This window comes from Varanus komodoensis, unplaced genomic scaffold (assembly GCF_004798865.1).
Source record: "Varanus komodoensis strain SLA01 unplaced genomic scaffold, ASM479886v1 scaffold4, whole genome shotgun sequence".
Classification (NCBI taxonomy): domain Eukaryota; kingdom Metazoa; phylum Chordata; class Lepidosauria; order Squamata; family Varanidae; genus Varanus; species Varanus komodoensis.
In genome coordinates, this window is record NW_025335941.1 from 49,563,007 (window position 1) to 49,579,001 (window position 15,995).

General features: G+C 41.0%; 1 protein-coding gene across 1 annotated transcript in view; it reads left to right on the forward strand.

The window, feature by feature from the left end:
- RDX (radixin) overlaps positions 1 to 15,995 on the forward strand; it is a 61,922-nt gene that overhangs the window by 32,044 nt on the left and 13,883 nt on the right. Inside the window, exons 6-11 of the mRNA XM_044441954.1 lie at positions 935 to 1,018; positions 4,115 to 4,261; positions 5,109 to 5,205; positions 6,317 to 6,480; positions 8,997 to 9,127; positions 14,151 to 14,311. Of these exons, the coding sequence (XP_044297889.1) occupies positions 935 to 1,018; positions 4,115 to 4,261; positions 5,109 to 5,205; positions 6,317 to 6,480; positions 8,997 to 9,127; positions 14,151 to 14,311 (784 nt within the window). The remainder of the gene's footprint in view (positions 1 to 934; positions 1,019 to 4,114; positions 4,262 to 5,108; positions 5,206 to 6,316; positions 6,481 to 8,996; positions 9,128 to 14,150; positions 14,312 to 15,995) is intronic.

Consider the following 15,995-nt stretch of genomic DNA (forward strand, 5'->3'; position numbering starts at 1 on the left):
AGTTCAACAACAGGCCTTTGGTACTCTTTCAAATTGTATGTGGTTAACAAACCATCATTTGTTAGTGTAGGTGGTTTCACCCATAACAGCAGCCCAAATTTAAGCAATCCATGCATTAAATAAACCCATGCACAAACCAGGTCTGTGTCTGAGAGATAGTGAACCCTAAGTAAGAGAAAGCCATGAGCTGCTCAGTGCTACTGAACAAAAGATATATCTAGAATCCAGTTTAATAATTGGTGATAATTAGCAGCCATCCACTCATTTGTTCAATTTGATGTTTGTAAGCACCATTTCAGCTTCCTGAGAATTAGAGAGAAGGATTAAACACACACATAAAAACAGTTAATAAAAATGAACTTTCCAGCAGGAAGACTGGGAAGCTTGACTAGTCAGTCCAGTGGTCAGGAGGGCCAAGCCCTGTTCTATGTTTTCATCTTAAGTGGTTGCTATTTATTAATGTTGCTGCTGCTCTGTTTTTAGTCATGCCATTATTCTCTTTATTTCAAGATAAAAGGTAAAAGGTTACATAAATCAATAGAGATTGCTCTTATCAACTGTATCTATTGCTGTTTATTAACAGGAAGCATTTTATTGTTTTTAAATCATTGTAATCTGCCCTGAGTACTGCAGAAGGGCATGATGTAAAGTCTTCTAATTTAAACGAAATACAAGATGACTGGGATTTCTAGAACGTGAAGTAATATTGAAAGCTCAGGCAGACTTTTGGTTCTTGACTATCTTTCTCAAAGCTTTATTATTCGCTTTCAAACATTAGCATTGTTCTACGTGTTCACTGGACTAAATATACACAGAGAGCTTTTTGGAGTCCTCTCTTGTGCTGTTTATTGCTGACTTCAGGCCTATACTGATAGTCCAGGTTTTGCATAGACATATCAGGATAAACATTTTATAATGGTCCTTATTTTGGCAGTGTCTTGGAGCAGCATAAATTAACAAAAGAGCAGTGGGAAGAAAGAATACAGAATTGGCATGATGAACACAAAGGGATGCTAAGGTAATTTTGTAATATAGGTATAGCTTTATTTCATTTGATACTAGCTTGCTTTTGTTTATCTTTTACCTTATTCTATAAACATAATCAGTGTTGCTTGTTACTATAAATAGTCATTTTAGTTCACTCATGTATGTAATTAGCCCAGTTCTTCTTTGTGGTCTCTGTGACTCAGACATATCAATTGTTCACCTGTACAGAACAGCATTTGGGGCATTGTAGAACCAAAAAGAACTTTTGACAGGAGCCCTGGCCCCCTCCTCTGAATATGCTGCAGGTGCAGCTCCTGCCTGCCTCTCATTTCCTTTTATTCCACTACAGGAACAATCAGCATATTGGAACATTTTCTGTCTCATGGCCTAAAAACAAACCCAAATTGTTACATATTCCTATTCCTCCTCCTCCTCCTCCTTCTTTTCTTCTTCTTCTTCTTCTTCTTCTTCTTCTTCTTCTTCTTCTTCTTCTTTCTGAGTTACTCTCTATGTTTGATGGGGGTGGGGGGGTACTTTGGATGGATTGTCCTGCCATATCTGAATTCCTTCTTTTTTCCCTTTTGCCCCTCTTTGAGTCTGATTCTGTAGCCAGCTGTGGATTTTCCTAATAGTTGTTTTATCTAGCCCATATTTAACTAGTTTGCTGATCAGAATGTTATGGGGCACTTTGTCCAAAGCTTTACTGAAGTCAAGACATAGTATGTCCACAGCATTCCCACAATCCACAAGGGAGGGTACCCGATCAAAAAAATGAGATCATACTAGTCTAGCAAGTTTCGTTCTTGCTAAATCCATGCTATCTTCTAGTAATTACGGCACTGACTTCAAGGTGCTTCCAGACTGGCTTCTTTATTATCTTCTCTGGAATTTCCCCAGGGATTGTTGCTGCACTAACTGTTCTGTAGTTCCCAGGATCTTCCTTTTTGCCTTTTGGGGGAGAGGGGGGATAGAGAAAACATTAGCACTATTCCAGTCCTCTGGCACTTCACCCATGATTTTTCAAAGAGAATAGTGGTTCTGACCACCATTTCCTTTATTATTCTAGGATGTAGTTCATCAGACCCTAGAGATTTGAACTCATTCAAAGAAGTTAGGTGTTCCTTGACTGTTTGTTTATTAACCCCAAGCTTATTTATTTATTTATTTATTTATTTATTTATTTATTTATTAAAACATTTCTATGCCGCCCCTTGCCAAGGCCTCGGGGCGGCTTACAACATCGAGCTTCTATCCTGCCCCTTCAGTTTGCACTTCATTTCTGCCAGGAGGAAGGAGGCTCATAGATGTGCTTTTTGGAAAAGACTGAGCCAGACTAGGAATTGAGCACTTTGGTCTTCTGTTTGTCATCTGTTATTAATTTGCCATCCTCATTGAGATGCTAAACAACCATTTCTGCTCACTGTTTTTTACTGTGCACATACCTGAAATTTTTTTCTAGCATCTTGGGTTGCTTCTAGCATTCCTTGCTAGTCTCAGCTCATTTTCGGCTTTAGCCTTCCTGATGTCATTTCTGCAGTTCTGTGCCTCCTTTCTGTACCCTTCTTTTGTCACCTGGTTTACCTTCCACTTCCAGTACATAGTCTGGGACATGAGAATATAGACAATGAAGCACATGAGTTTCATGCCCTGAATTTTTTCCTTCATTATAGTGAAAACTATTTTGGCATGATACTAGAGTTTTTTGTTATGATACTAAAGCCTTTATCCACTGTTGCCTCCAAGTTCATGTTTCCCTTCCTGGCAGGATTCAGTTCGAAGCCTTTCTGATGAATTTCTTCATGCTATGGGCAAACACATTTGTTCCCGTTCTTATGAGGTGCAACCCATTCCTTGCCATCAATCTATCTTCCAAAAAGTACAGTGTGGGATCCCAGAATTCAAATCACTCATGTGGGTGCCAAGAATTGGGAGGATGGATGATAAAACTATCTGGGCCTCAAAGTTCTTGAGTTTCAAAACCTGTTGTGATTTTATTGTAGCTCAGTTTGGCAGTATCATTTGTTTCCACATGGACTAGAAGAAAGGCCTGTGTGTCAGTGGGTTTTATGAGCTTTGGTAAACCTTTGGTCACATCTCTAATCCAGGCTTCAGGGTAGAACATAATGGGTGAGTCCGTAGATCATCACAATACACATGGGTTTCAGTACCACACAACAAGGACTCTCCCACAATGACTACTTTTCTTCTTGGACAACTGAATCTTACTCCCTGTTGTACAGGCTTCCTTGTAATTATTCCTCTGCAGGCTGTCCTTTGGTCTCATCCTCCAGTAGCTAAAAGCAGTTACTTAGCTCTAGTGGTTCTACAGGTGCTAAGTGTTTTTGAATCTGCTCTTTTGAATCTGCTACCCTTCTCCAGGGAGTTTTCTCTTCATTGACTTTCCTCAACTCAGCATTCTCTATATCTGTTTCAGCCTGCTGTTGCTCTTCCATCTCTGGTGCATCTTGTTCCTACAGTCCCTTGTTCTCTCTAACAACTTTTCAGTTTACTGATTTCTGTGGGCCATTAACTTCATGGACTGCTGTCTTTAGCAGGTCAGCTGAAGGCTGACTTCAGGACTGCTTCTGGTGACCTCCTTTCACTTCCCAGAATTCCACAAACATATGCAGATTATCCCTGCTGCCTCCCTGGTCCTTGCATGGTCATCAGTGCACTCACACAAACCCACCCTCCTCTCTACTGCAGTGCCTTATAATGTACTTTTACTGCACCATGAAGGATTTGTAACATGTACAGAGGAGCTGAATGGGGTTCTTGCCAAAAGCTTGGTTAAGTCCTAAACAGGGGTTTAACTTGTAGATATGTGTGACTTCACAAATGACCACTCAAAGAACTGCACTTCCAGGTAATCAGTCTACCTTTCTTTATTATTTTTCCCTTATTCTATTTTAATTTTGCCATAAAATTATAAAGACACATTGGACTTGGTATTAATCCTCAGTTAGAACAGCAGTCCCAGCTGGTTTGTTAGGACAGTTTTCTTCAGATTGATAGAACTTATTTTCAAATAAACATGCATGAGATTTGTTTTCAACCTTTTGCATCTGTCTTTACAGTAAAATAAACTTGCGTTTTATCTGGTTGAAATTATGTTTTCCATTATCAGGGAAGATTCTATGATGGAATATCTCAAAATTGCACAAGATTTGGAAATGTATGGAGTCAACTACTTTGAAATAAAGAACAAAAAGGGAACTGAGTTATGGCTTGGTGTTGATGCTTTGGGTTTGAATATTTATGAACATGATGACAAGTAAGTAGCACTAGAACAATTTAAGTGTTTCCAGAGTACTGATCAAGAATCATCCTTCTTTGTAAGTTTCTAGATATACGTATTTTGTCTTTGAGGAAAATCTACATACGGTACAGGAAAGGAATGTAGTGGGTGTTGACCTGTCTTTTTGACAGAGGTGGATGAAATTACCTGTCCTTGCATCCTTAAGTCTGTGTTTGCCTGATAACTATGTTCTTTAGCATGTTTATCCTTTTATTAAGGGATTTTTATTTTATTAAGGGCACCCCGACTATGGAATGTGCTCCCTAGAGAGGTCCGCCTGGCGCCGTCATTATATGCTTTTTGGTGCCAGGTCAAGACCTTTTTATTTGACCAATATTTTAAAGCTAATTAATTTTAATTGTATATTCATTTAATTTATTTTAACCATGTCATTTTATACTCAATCGTGTAGCCAATTTATTTTGTTTAGGATTATAATATATTGCATGGGTCCTCAAACTACGACCTGCCTGTCGCCACCTGCATGCGCACTTGCTGCATGGGCGGGGAGGTTGTGGCTTGCTCGCTCGGAGATGGTTTTGGATTTGCTGGGAGATCTCTGAGCAAATGAGCCACCACTGCACGTGCCCAATGGCACCTCACCGGCCCACATCCCCAGGCACCCCCACCTCACTGGCCTGCAAAGGTCACCGCAGCCTTTCAACTGGTCCCCTATTCAGAAAGTTTGAGGACCCCTGATATATTGTAAGCTGTTTAGAGATGACAGTAATGGGCGGCCTATAAATTTCCTAAATAAAATAAAATAATAGACAGACAGACAGACAGACAGACAGATAAATATTTTTTTTCTTCCTTACCAAAGGTTGACTCCCAAGATTGGCTTTCCTTGGAGTGAAATCAGAAATATTTCATTTAATGACAAAAAGTTTGTGATAAAGCCTATTGACAAAAAGGCCCCGGTAAGTCAATCTTGTTTAAGTCCAAGATCATTATAGGGTAAACCTGTTACCACATCCTCTCTGGTTCTTATTTCTGTGAAGTGTTTTCTTTCTTATTGTAGCTGTATCGATATTGAATTTGTCACTTACTGATTTAATTTACTAATGCCCCCAATAACAGTCTTTCCCAGTAGCACTGGAAATAATTCCATGTGTTTTTTTATAGTTCCTTCTATAGTCTGCCTCATTTTTTTGAATTACAATTTTAAAACATTTTAAAAATGCAGCTATATAATCGATTTATGACTTCTATTTCCATTATTTGTCTATTTACTTGGAGTGTTTTTTGCCACTCCTCAATAGAAAAGTTTTCTGTGAGTGACTTAAAAATAATCAGTTAAAACAAAACAGTCCCTGCCCACAAACTAACATTCAAAAAGACATGACATACAGAGAAGAAGTAATGTGAACAGAAGAGGGGAAACAGAATTCTTTCCATATGTTGGTGGAATATTCCCACTTTCCCCTCAATACAGCCTTCCAGAATGGCTGCTGGTGCTAACAGTTGAGAAGAAGGCTTCATGGGGATGGTATGCAGCACAGCTGGTGGAGTAGCCCTGCTCCCCCTTTTACCTTCCTCAGCCTGTTGGAATTCTTCATTCCTAATTTGCCTTTTCAATGCAGCACCATACTAAATTTACATATTTCAGAGCTTTCCACAAAGTGTAGTTGCATCCAGTTTAAACCCTGCAGCACCGAAGTTTTCTTTCTTTTATGTCTCTAATGTACAAAACTTCCAAAATGCATTCTGAATTTCATCTGCCAGCCTGTTGCACAGTCATTTGCTTCAGAGATCCTTTGGACACTCTTCCTAGACTGGTTGGGATTTCAGCATCCTTAATAATTTGGTGTTCCCCACAAACATGGTTTTATTGCTGATTTCAGATCATATATTAATCTGGAACTGCTAATGACTAGTCCACAGTATATGCCATTAAAGAGTGGTTAATGAAAGTGCATTAAGTCTTAAGAAGCTGGTATTTTATGTAAGAAGTTTGAATGTCTGTGTGCTTTACAAATCAATAATTCTGAAACATAAATGGGATTCAACCTTTGAAATTTTTTAAATTAGGATTTTGTGTTTTATGCACCACGTCTGAGAATTAATAAGCGGATATTGGCTTTGTGCATGGGAAACCATGAGTTGTACATGAGAAGGAGGAAGCCAGATACAATTGAAGTACAACAGATGAAGGCCCAAGCTAGAGAAGAAAAACACCAAAAACAATTGGAAAGGTATGATACAGGTTATTTGTGAACTTACTGGAGTACTCTTGGCATTAGAACTGATTTCACAGCACTGTGTTCCAAAAGCAATCTAGCATATACCAATTTGAGACTGACTTAATACGGAAAAGAATGATTGCCTTAAGCTCTGTTTTTTCCCTTGTGGAGAAAAATCCCTGCAAACAGTGAGGGGTTGCCCTTTATTGAATCAGTGCCAGTTGTGTAAACTATTGTTGTTTGGGATCTTATTTGCCTGTTTATATGTGCTTATATAGTTCTGGCCAATGACAAATTAGGTTCATGAATTATATAGGAAGAAAGGATGTTTATTAAGCTACATGGTTTTCTTTTGCTCTGGGTAGTAGCTATTAAAGCTCATGTGCTTTTTCAGCCTTGTACCACAGCTAGATTTTTCCTTTGGTAAAGTGTAGTGAGAACAGGCTGTCTACTTTAATTGTACTCTGTGATAGCCCTGATGCTTTGGGGAAAAACAAAACTACTTGTACTGGCATGTTTATCATATACTCCCACAGTGATTTCAGAAGATCCTGTACTAGGTAAGCTTGAATATTAACACACAAGTGCTACTTTGATATTATCATGTTAGCTGCCGGAATTGCCAGTGCACAAACGGACTTAATAAAGGTGAGGAGATTATGGAGAATAAAAAAAAAATACTTAAACTTCAATGTTGCATCATATTGAACCTTGTTGATTAAGCTGTTAATGAAGTCCATGTGAGAAGGTTGAGGTTATGTGCTATTTGGGAGATTCTTGTTCTCTTGCTAGTTGATTATTGTATGTGCCAGATGAGAAGCATTGCCTTATCATTGCATTATGTTGATCTTCATCCTAAAGGGTTTTGCCTGTTCTTTCAGTGAGAGAATAGAGCAAGCAGGAAAAAGTTAACTGTTTCATAGAAGGCAGGACCAAATAGGTAAGTAACTCTGTGTCATTTGGAAGGGGAAGAAACCCATGGTCTTGACTCTCTCTTGTTCCAAACTGCAGAGTTGATCTGGAGGTCTCAAGTTAGGCCTGAGGGCATATCCCTTTATTCCATTTGTAGGATCTTCTTTTCTTTCCTTTGTTATTTTATTTCTTCAATGGGGAAAGCAGGGGTATTATTTCATGGAGGGTGGACAGTCAGGAGACCTTCCAAACATTGTGCTTCCTCTCCAGTTTAACCTTTGCCAAAAAAATCAAACAACTCTGTCTGCTGCATTTTGGCCAAGGAAGTGTGGGACTTAGGAAAACCTGCATCGGTACTAGCAGGAGCCTCAAGATCATTCTGATAGCAGCTCTTCTACCCATTGTAGTGAGTGCTGCTTCATCAGTTGACTCATCACTTGTTTGGTGTTCTACTCCCTCCTAGCTTACACTACTAATTGGGAAAGGAGATCTGCATTGATTAAGATGTACCCATCACATTTGGCTTCGTACTGTGAGCCAAAAATTCTGGTCCCTGCAGGCATCATTTGTGGTGCTACACAAGTACAGGGAGCCTTTCATTCCTGCTGTATCGAGAAATCACCTAGGCTAGATTTCATTGAGGCTGGCAGAGGCACATCTGCATCAGAAAGAGAGAAAAGGGTATTCTTAGAAGGGGAACTTACCTTCCTCCCTCCCAGCTCAGACTTCTCATTCATGATCTATGCCAGTGTCATAGCTGTGGTTCTTGCAGTGGTTTTTCCTGAGCTATGAAAGCCAAATAAGGGTTGGAGACAAACAGTGATTGAACAGTCTCTGCAAAATATATATCCAGCAGTATCTCAACTTCCAAAACAGAAGTTCCTGAGGTATTAAAAGCATAAGACATTGACCCAGTGGCCCTTGGGATTTTATGTAGGTTTTATTCTGTAGGTTGGGAGATTTGGACATTAATGGACATTAATGCCACTAAGAAGGACTTTGCTGGAGTGCTTTCTCGTGTATTCCACCTCTCACCTACTAGATTTCTGTGTTATGCTCTAGGTTAAAACATTATAGCTTCATTCAGATTCTAAGACTGATTCTCCTTCTCAAAGTTACTTATATGTTTGGCACTACCTTCCACAGAAGAGGGAAAGTTGTTCTCCCTTTCCTGCCTGCTCTAATCCTCACTGACCAGAAAAACACTTCAATTTTACCTTTGTAAGTCCAATTTTATCATTTTATATTTTAAGCTGTCTTGGGAGGTATGTGAAATATATTAATTTCATCCTGGTAGTAATGCTGTGAGTTGGACTTTGCTTCGTTTAGATACTTAGGATATAACTTTGAAATCTGCCAGAAGGAAAGCTGTTTTATTGTAGTAAGGTTCTTTCTAGTATATCATATAGGGTGCAATCCGGTTTAGGCAGACAAAATGCTATAGCTCCTAGCTAAGGGATGCTGGGAGTTGTAGAACTTTTTTTCCTGGCTGACCATGCATTGGATTGCATGATTTAATGATTGATACTGTTGAAATCCATTTGGCATGTTTGAGTAAATGGATTTACTTGTAGACTGTAATTTAAGATGGCTATACCTGTATCTCTTTCATTTAGAGCACAGCTAGAGAATGAAAAAAAGAAAAGGGAAATAGCAGAAAAAGAGAAAGAAAGAATAGAGCGTGAAAAGGAAGAGTTGATGGAACGGCTAAGACAAATTGAAGAACAGACAATGAAAGCCCAAAAAGGTAGCAATTGTGTTGCACTTACTTGCTTTGATAAATGGTATGTGTTACAATGTAATATGGTATGTTGTATACAGATGTTACAGTAGAAAGATGAAAGCTAGTTAGGAAATGCATGAATTTGATGTTGCAGTTAAAATAATACGCACATTGTGCCCTTATGCTTGAGCATGATTTATGGATAATGCTTTGTGTGACATTGTGAAGATTGAGAATTTACATCATCTAATCCTGATTTCTCCTTCATGGGTCACTGCCTTGTCGTGGCAAAGGGGCTTGCGTAGCTCAGTGAAGCTATGAGCTATGCCGTGCAGGGTCACCCAAGACGGACAGGTCATAGCAGAGAGCTCTGACAAAACGTGATCCACTGGAGAAGGAAATGGCAACCCACTCCAGTATCTTTGCCATGAAAACCCCATGGACAGTACCAAAAGGCAAAAAGATATGACACCAGGAGATGAGCCCCTCAGGTCGGAAGGTGTCCAATATGCTACTGGGGAAGATCAGAGGGCTAGTACTAGTAGCGCCAGAAAGAATAAAGCGACTGGGTCAAAGCCGAAAGGACACTCAGTTGCTGATGTATCTGGTGGTGAAAGAAGAGTCTGATGCTGCAAAGATCTATACTCCATAGGAACCTGGAATGTAAGATCCATGAATCAAGGCAAGCTGGACGTGGTGAAACAAGAGATGACAAGACTGAACATCGACATCTTAGGAATCAGTGAACTAAAATGGACAGGAATGGGTGAATTTAATTCAGATGACCATCAGGTATACTACTGCAGGCAAGAATCCCTCAGAAGAAATGGAGTAGCCTTCATAGTCAATAAAAGAGTAGGAAAAACAGTACTGGGATACAATCTCCAAAATGACAGAATGATCTCAGTTCGAATCCAAGGCAAACCATTGAACATCACAATAGTCCAAGTCTATGTCCCAACCACTGGTGCTGAAGAGGCTGAAGTTGACCAATTCTATGAAGGCCTACAACACCTTCTAGAATTAACTCCAAAAAATGATGTCCTTATCATCATGGGGGATTGGAATGCTAAAGTAGGAAGCCAAAAGATAACCGGAATAACAGGCAAGTTTGGCCTTGCAATACAAAATGAAGCAGGGCACAGGCTGATAGAATTTTGTCAAGAGAATACAATGGTCATACCAAACACTCTTTTCCAACAACCCAAGAGATAACTCTACACATGGACATCACGAGATGGTCAACACAGAAATTAGATTGACTATGTGCTCTGCAGCCAAAGATGGAGAAGCTCTATACAGTCAGTAAAAACTAGACCAGGGGCTGACTGTGGCTCAGATCATGAGCTTCTGGTTGCAAAATTTAGGCTTAAGTTGAAGAAAGTAGGGAAAAGCACTAGGCCACTAATGTATCACCTAAATCATATCCCTGATGAATATACAGTAGAGGTGACAGATAGATTTAAGGAATTAGATCTGATTGACGGAGTGCCTGAAGAGCTATGGATGGAGGTTTGCAACATTGTACAAGAGGTAGCAACTAAAACCATCCCAAAGAAAAAGAAATGCAAGAAAGCAAAATGGCTGTCTGAGGGGAACAGTGCAAAGAAATAGAAGAAAACAATAGAATAGGGAGGACCAGAGAGCTCTTCAAGAAAATTGGAGATATGAAGGGAACATTTCATGCAAAGATGGGCATGATAAAGGACCAGTATGGCAGGGACCTAACAGAGGCAGAAGAGATTAAGAAGAGGTGGCAAGATTACACAGAAGAACTATACAAGAAAGAGCTTAATGTCCCTGATAACCATGATGGGGTGGTCACTGACCTCGAGCCAGACATCCTGGAATGTGAAGTCAAATGGGCCTTAGGAAGTCTGAGCAACAACAAAGTTAGTGGAGGTGACAGTATTTCAGCTGAGCTATTCAAAATCCTAAAAGACAATGCAGTAAAAGTGCTACACTCAATATGCCAGCAAATTTGGAAAGCTCAACAGTGGCCACAGGATTGGAAAAGGTCAGTTTACATTCCGATCCCAAAGAAGGGCAATGCCAAAGAATGTTCGAACTACAGCAGTATTGCACTCATTTCACATGCTAGCTAAGTTATGCTCAAAATCCTACAAGCTAGGCTCCAGCAGTATGTGGATTGAGAACTACCAGAAGTACAGGCAGGATTTCGAAGAGGGAGAGGAACTAGAGATCAAATTGCCAACATACGCCGGATCATGGAGAAAGCTAGGGAGTTCCAGAAAAACATCTACTTCTGCTTCATTGACTATACTGAAGCCTTTGATTGTGTGGTTCACAACAATTTGTGGCAAGCTCTTAAAGAAATGGGTGTACTAGACCATCTTATTTGTCTCTTGAGAAACCTATATGTGGGTCAAGAAGCAACAGTGAGAACTGGGTACAGAACCACTGATTGGTTCAAAATTGGTTCAGAAAGGAGTTCGGCAAGGCTGTATACTGTTGCCCTGCCTATTTAACTTATATGTAGAGCACATCATGAGAAAGGTGGGACTAGATGTATTACCAGTTGGAATTAAGATTGCTGGGAGAAATATCAACAACCTCAGTTATGCAGATGATACCACTCTCGTGGCAGAAAGTGAAGAGGAACTAAAGAGCCTCTTGATGCGGGTGAAGGAGGAGAGCGCAAAAGTTGGCTTGAAACTCAACATTAAGAAAACTAAGATCATGGCATCCGGTCCTCTCACTTTCTGACAAATATATGGGGAAGAAATGGAGGTAGTGACAGATTTTATTTTCCTGGGCTCCAAGATCACCGCAGACAGGGACTGCAGCCAAGAAATTAAAAGATGCTTGCTCCTGGGGAGGAAAGCTATGGCAAATCTAGACAGCATACTAAAAAGCAGAGATATCACCCTGCCAACAAAAGTGCATATAGTCAAGGCTATGGTTTTCCCAGTTGCAATGTACGGCTGTGAAAGCTGGACCATAAGTAAGACTGAGCACAAAAGGATTGAGGCCTTTGAATTGTGGTGCTGGAGGAGACTTCTGCGAGTCCCTTGGACCGCAAGGCGATCAAACTGGTCAGTCCTAGAGGAGATCAACCCTGACTGCTCTTTAGAAGGCCAGGTCCTGAAGATGAAACTCAAATACTTTGGCCACCTAATGAGAAGGAAGGACTCCCTGGGGAAGAGTCTAATGCTGGGAACAATAGATGGCAAAAGAAGAAGGGGACGGCAGAGGATGAGGTGGCTAGATGGAGTCAACTGAAGCAGTTGATGTGAGCTTGGGTAGACTCTGGGAGATGGTAGAGGATAGGAGGGCCTGGAGGAATGTTGTCCATGGGGTCGTGATGGGTCGAACACAACTTCGCGACTAACAACAACAATCCTTATTTTGGATTTTAAAAAAAGAGATTAGCAACTTAGATCAAAATTACTTCAGCTGTGCAGTGGTAAGTATTCACATAATAGTCTTTCACCAGATGTACATTATATTTTAATCTTTGAACTATATACTATGTAATAGTCGCCTCGGGGCGACTTATTTTATACAGTTATGTATATTTTATATTGTTATTTATTTTATTTATTTATAAGCCGCCCCAAGGCTTCGCCGAATGGGGCAGGCTAGAAATGTTCTAAAACAAACAAATAAATAAATAAGTCTGAGAAATAGATAGGTCTATAAACCCCTGCTTATAAAGCTGAAAAGGGCCTATTTAATTGAAGTTACTTCTAAAATAGTTGTCTTTTGTTTACATGATAGTGAAGGTCTCTTAATCTCATTTGTGTAGGCCAGATGTCTAAAACAATACTAGAAATCTTTATGAAGAAATTACTTTCAAAGAAAAGAGAAAAGCAAGGAGAGAAATGGCAAAGAAGACGACAGTAAAAAAATACATCAAGTATAAATCCCCACCCATAGTGAAGTATTCCATGTTTCAATATGATAGCAAAGTATAGTCAAACTGGACTTACTTCTGGATTATTACTGATCTTAAAAAAAGACTTCATATTTTAGATGTTGTGGTTTCTAGTTTCTTTACAGGGTTTTCCAGCTGCAGCCATCATTTAACTTTTTGCTGTTGATTTTTCTGAATTTTACAAGTATTATAATGAGTCTTTAAAAATAGTTGTAAAAGAATTGAACAAAGACTAACTAGTATTATTTTAAATAATAAAAACGCGTTCCTTATACACATTGCTTTTCACAAGAACATAAGAACAGCCATGCTGAATCAGACCAAAGGTCCATGAAACAGTTGTATGCAACATTCAAAGTTTGCTTATATCTTTAAAAAATGATTTGTAGTATGAAACTGGAGGCAGTAATTCTCCAAACCATTTGCTATGTGAACTGCTAGTGTACAGAAAGAAATAAACAATGTAATTAAAGGATCCTGGGAACCTAAAGTACCCCCTAGAAGACAAATACAATTCATACTGTGCTGATTCAGATTTATTGGCCACTATGGGTTTGTCCAAACCAGGAGGTCAGAAAGGAAATTGGCAGTAGCTGAAAACAAGGTTTATACTATTCGAGTAGCCAGATCTTGACTTCTTTCTGTTATGGTATATATACCACTGGATCTGCTTTGTCTTTGGTGAACTTGCTTGCTTTGGCTTTTATACCAGGAACTATTGTTTTCTCTTTGTAATGTCATATTGACAATTTTGATGGATTTCCATGAGGGCAAATCCTCCTGCAGTCTGAGCAGTGAGGTGTAAAAACAGTTTTAAAAGGCAAGCCAGGCATCATTTTAGTTGAACAGCCTTGTGACTACTAGCTGCATAAGATAGAGGAAACATTGCAATAGCCCACTGCAGTGAAAGGTTTGCCTTGGATTATAATTTGTCAGATTTAAGCTACTGTGTAAACAGGTGCTAGTTAATCTCAGTTGAAAAGCAGTAAATCTATGTCTGATGCTGATCCTTAAAAAGCAGTGTGGGAATCTTAAGTTATGCAGTTTTGGAAAACTTCGTATAACACACTTCTGCCTAGTTAATCTGCAGGGATAAAATCTGAAAATGCTGTTGAAACATTTGGTTCTATTTTATAAACATTTGCACAGAACTGGAAGAACAGACAAGAAGAGCTCTAGAGCTGGATCAGGAACGAAAGAAAGCAAAGGAGGAAGCGGAGCGCCTGGAAAAGGAACGGAGAGCTGCAGAAGAAGCGAAAGCTGCTCTGGCAAAACAGGCTGCTGACCAGATGAAAAATCAGGAGCAGCTAGTAAGAAGTTACATAAATGTTGGACTGCAGAGTTAAATTAAACATCCCAGGAACAAACAAATTTAAATACTTCATGTTTCACCTAAGCAAAAGGGCACCTTCTGTGTAATCAGATGGTGATGTTAATGGTAGAACCTCCCCTATCTGAGTCAGTTAATTCACTGAGACTCAAATACTCCTTATGTTACTGCTTTCTTAACAATGGTGTTTTTCCAAAGGAAGCCTTCCTGATTCTTCGTCGTGGCCACTGTGCATCACACATATGGGGTGCTGTGCCTGCACAGTGCCTTTGGCTGGAAGATTACAAGCTAACGGTTTTTGGCGGGAAAGCTCCACTCCCGCTCCCCCATGGCCTATAAAGAGCGGAGCGTCCGCCATTTTGTTCAGTCTTTGCGACCGCCATTCTCCTGCCTCGTGCCGCTTTCGACTATCGCTCTGACCGTTACTCGTATAGTACTCTTCTTCTCTATTATTCTCCCAGTTATTATATCCTTGTTAGTTCTCGTTGGCTCTATAGTTCTTGTTAGTTCTGTAGTTCTATCGTTCTTTCTTTTGATCTTCTATAAAAAAACAAAACAAAACCAAAAATATATTCTTACCCTCTGCACTGTCTTCTTTTTTCCCATTTCTTGTGATGGCGCAGCGAGCGGCTTTCTGCAAATGCGCAGAATACGGGTCAAAGATGTCTCCATCTGACCTACATGACCTATGCCTCCTCTGCCTGGGGGAGGGGCATAGGAACGACAAGTGCTCTCACTGCCTGGCCTTCTCTAAGCAGGCCAGAAAAAATCATGAGAACTGCCTCCAGAGGCTCCTGTGGGATCGGGCTCTTATGCAGTCAGACCCACTCGTCGTCACTCTGAAGCCTGGCCCTACCACGGTGGTCCCGCCCTCACGCCCTTCGGACGTGTTGGAGAAGGTGTGTCTACCATGAGGGTTCCACCTGCTTCTCCGAAAAAGAAGCGTGAGAAGCGCAAACATGCTGATACCGAGAAATCAGCAAAGAAGGCCAGGAAAGAGAAGCCTCCTAAACCGACCCAGAAGTTGAAGGACCCGAAGCGCCCACGGCACTGTGACTCGGGTTCGACAGCCACCTTGGTACCGGCGGCAGCTACCGTACCGACCCCACCTGAGCCGGTACTCCAGGCAGCTATGAGGGTTACCCCCCAAGGGTCCCCTCGACATGTGGCCGATCTTCCCACCGAGCCGCTGCCAACTCTTCAGCGGGGATCGATTTCTGATGGGGAAATTCAAGACTCTCCCCCCAGGACTAGGTCACCCATGCCTATGCCCATGACCATGACGGAGGCGGATGTGGTCATATCCCCGCCTAGGGTCCGCAGGAGCCACTCGAGGGAGCAGAGATCTGAGGAATGGTATCGCTCCTACTGTCCATCCTGGGGCGAGCCATACTCTACCGGGTACTATCCCGCACCGAGGGATCGGTCCCCACCACCCTCCCGCGACCGCCCGCTGTCGTTGGACCTGAGGCGCGCGTCCCTGATTCCTCGGGATGAGAGTAGCCGGTCCGTCTCGCTGGTGGAGTCCTCCTCTGCAGCTCCCCCACACTACGGCACGGACTCTGACGACTCAGACATCGATTCCACCTCTCCCGACGTCACTGTGACCTCCCAGGGCCCTGCGTCACCGGACGAGTCCCATGTCTCCTTCGCGGAGCTGATGT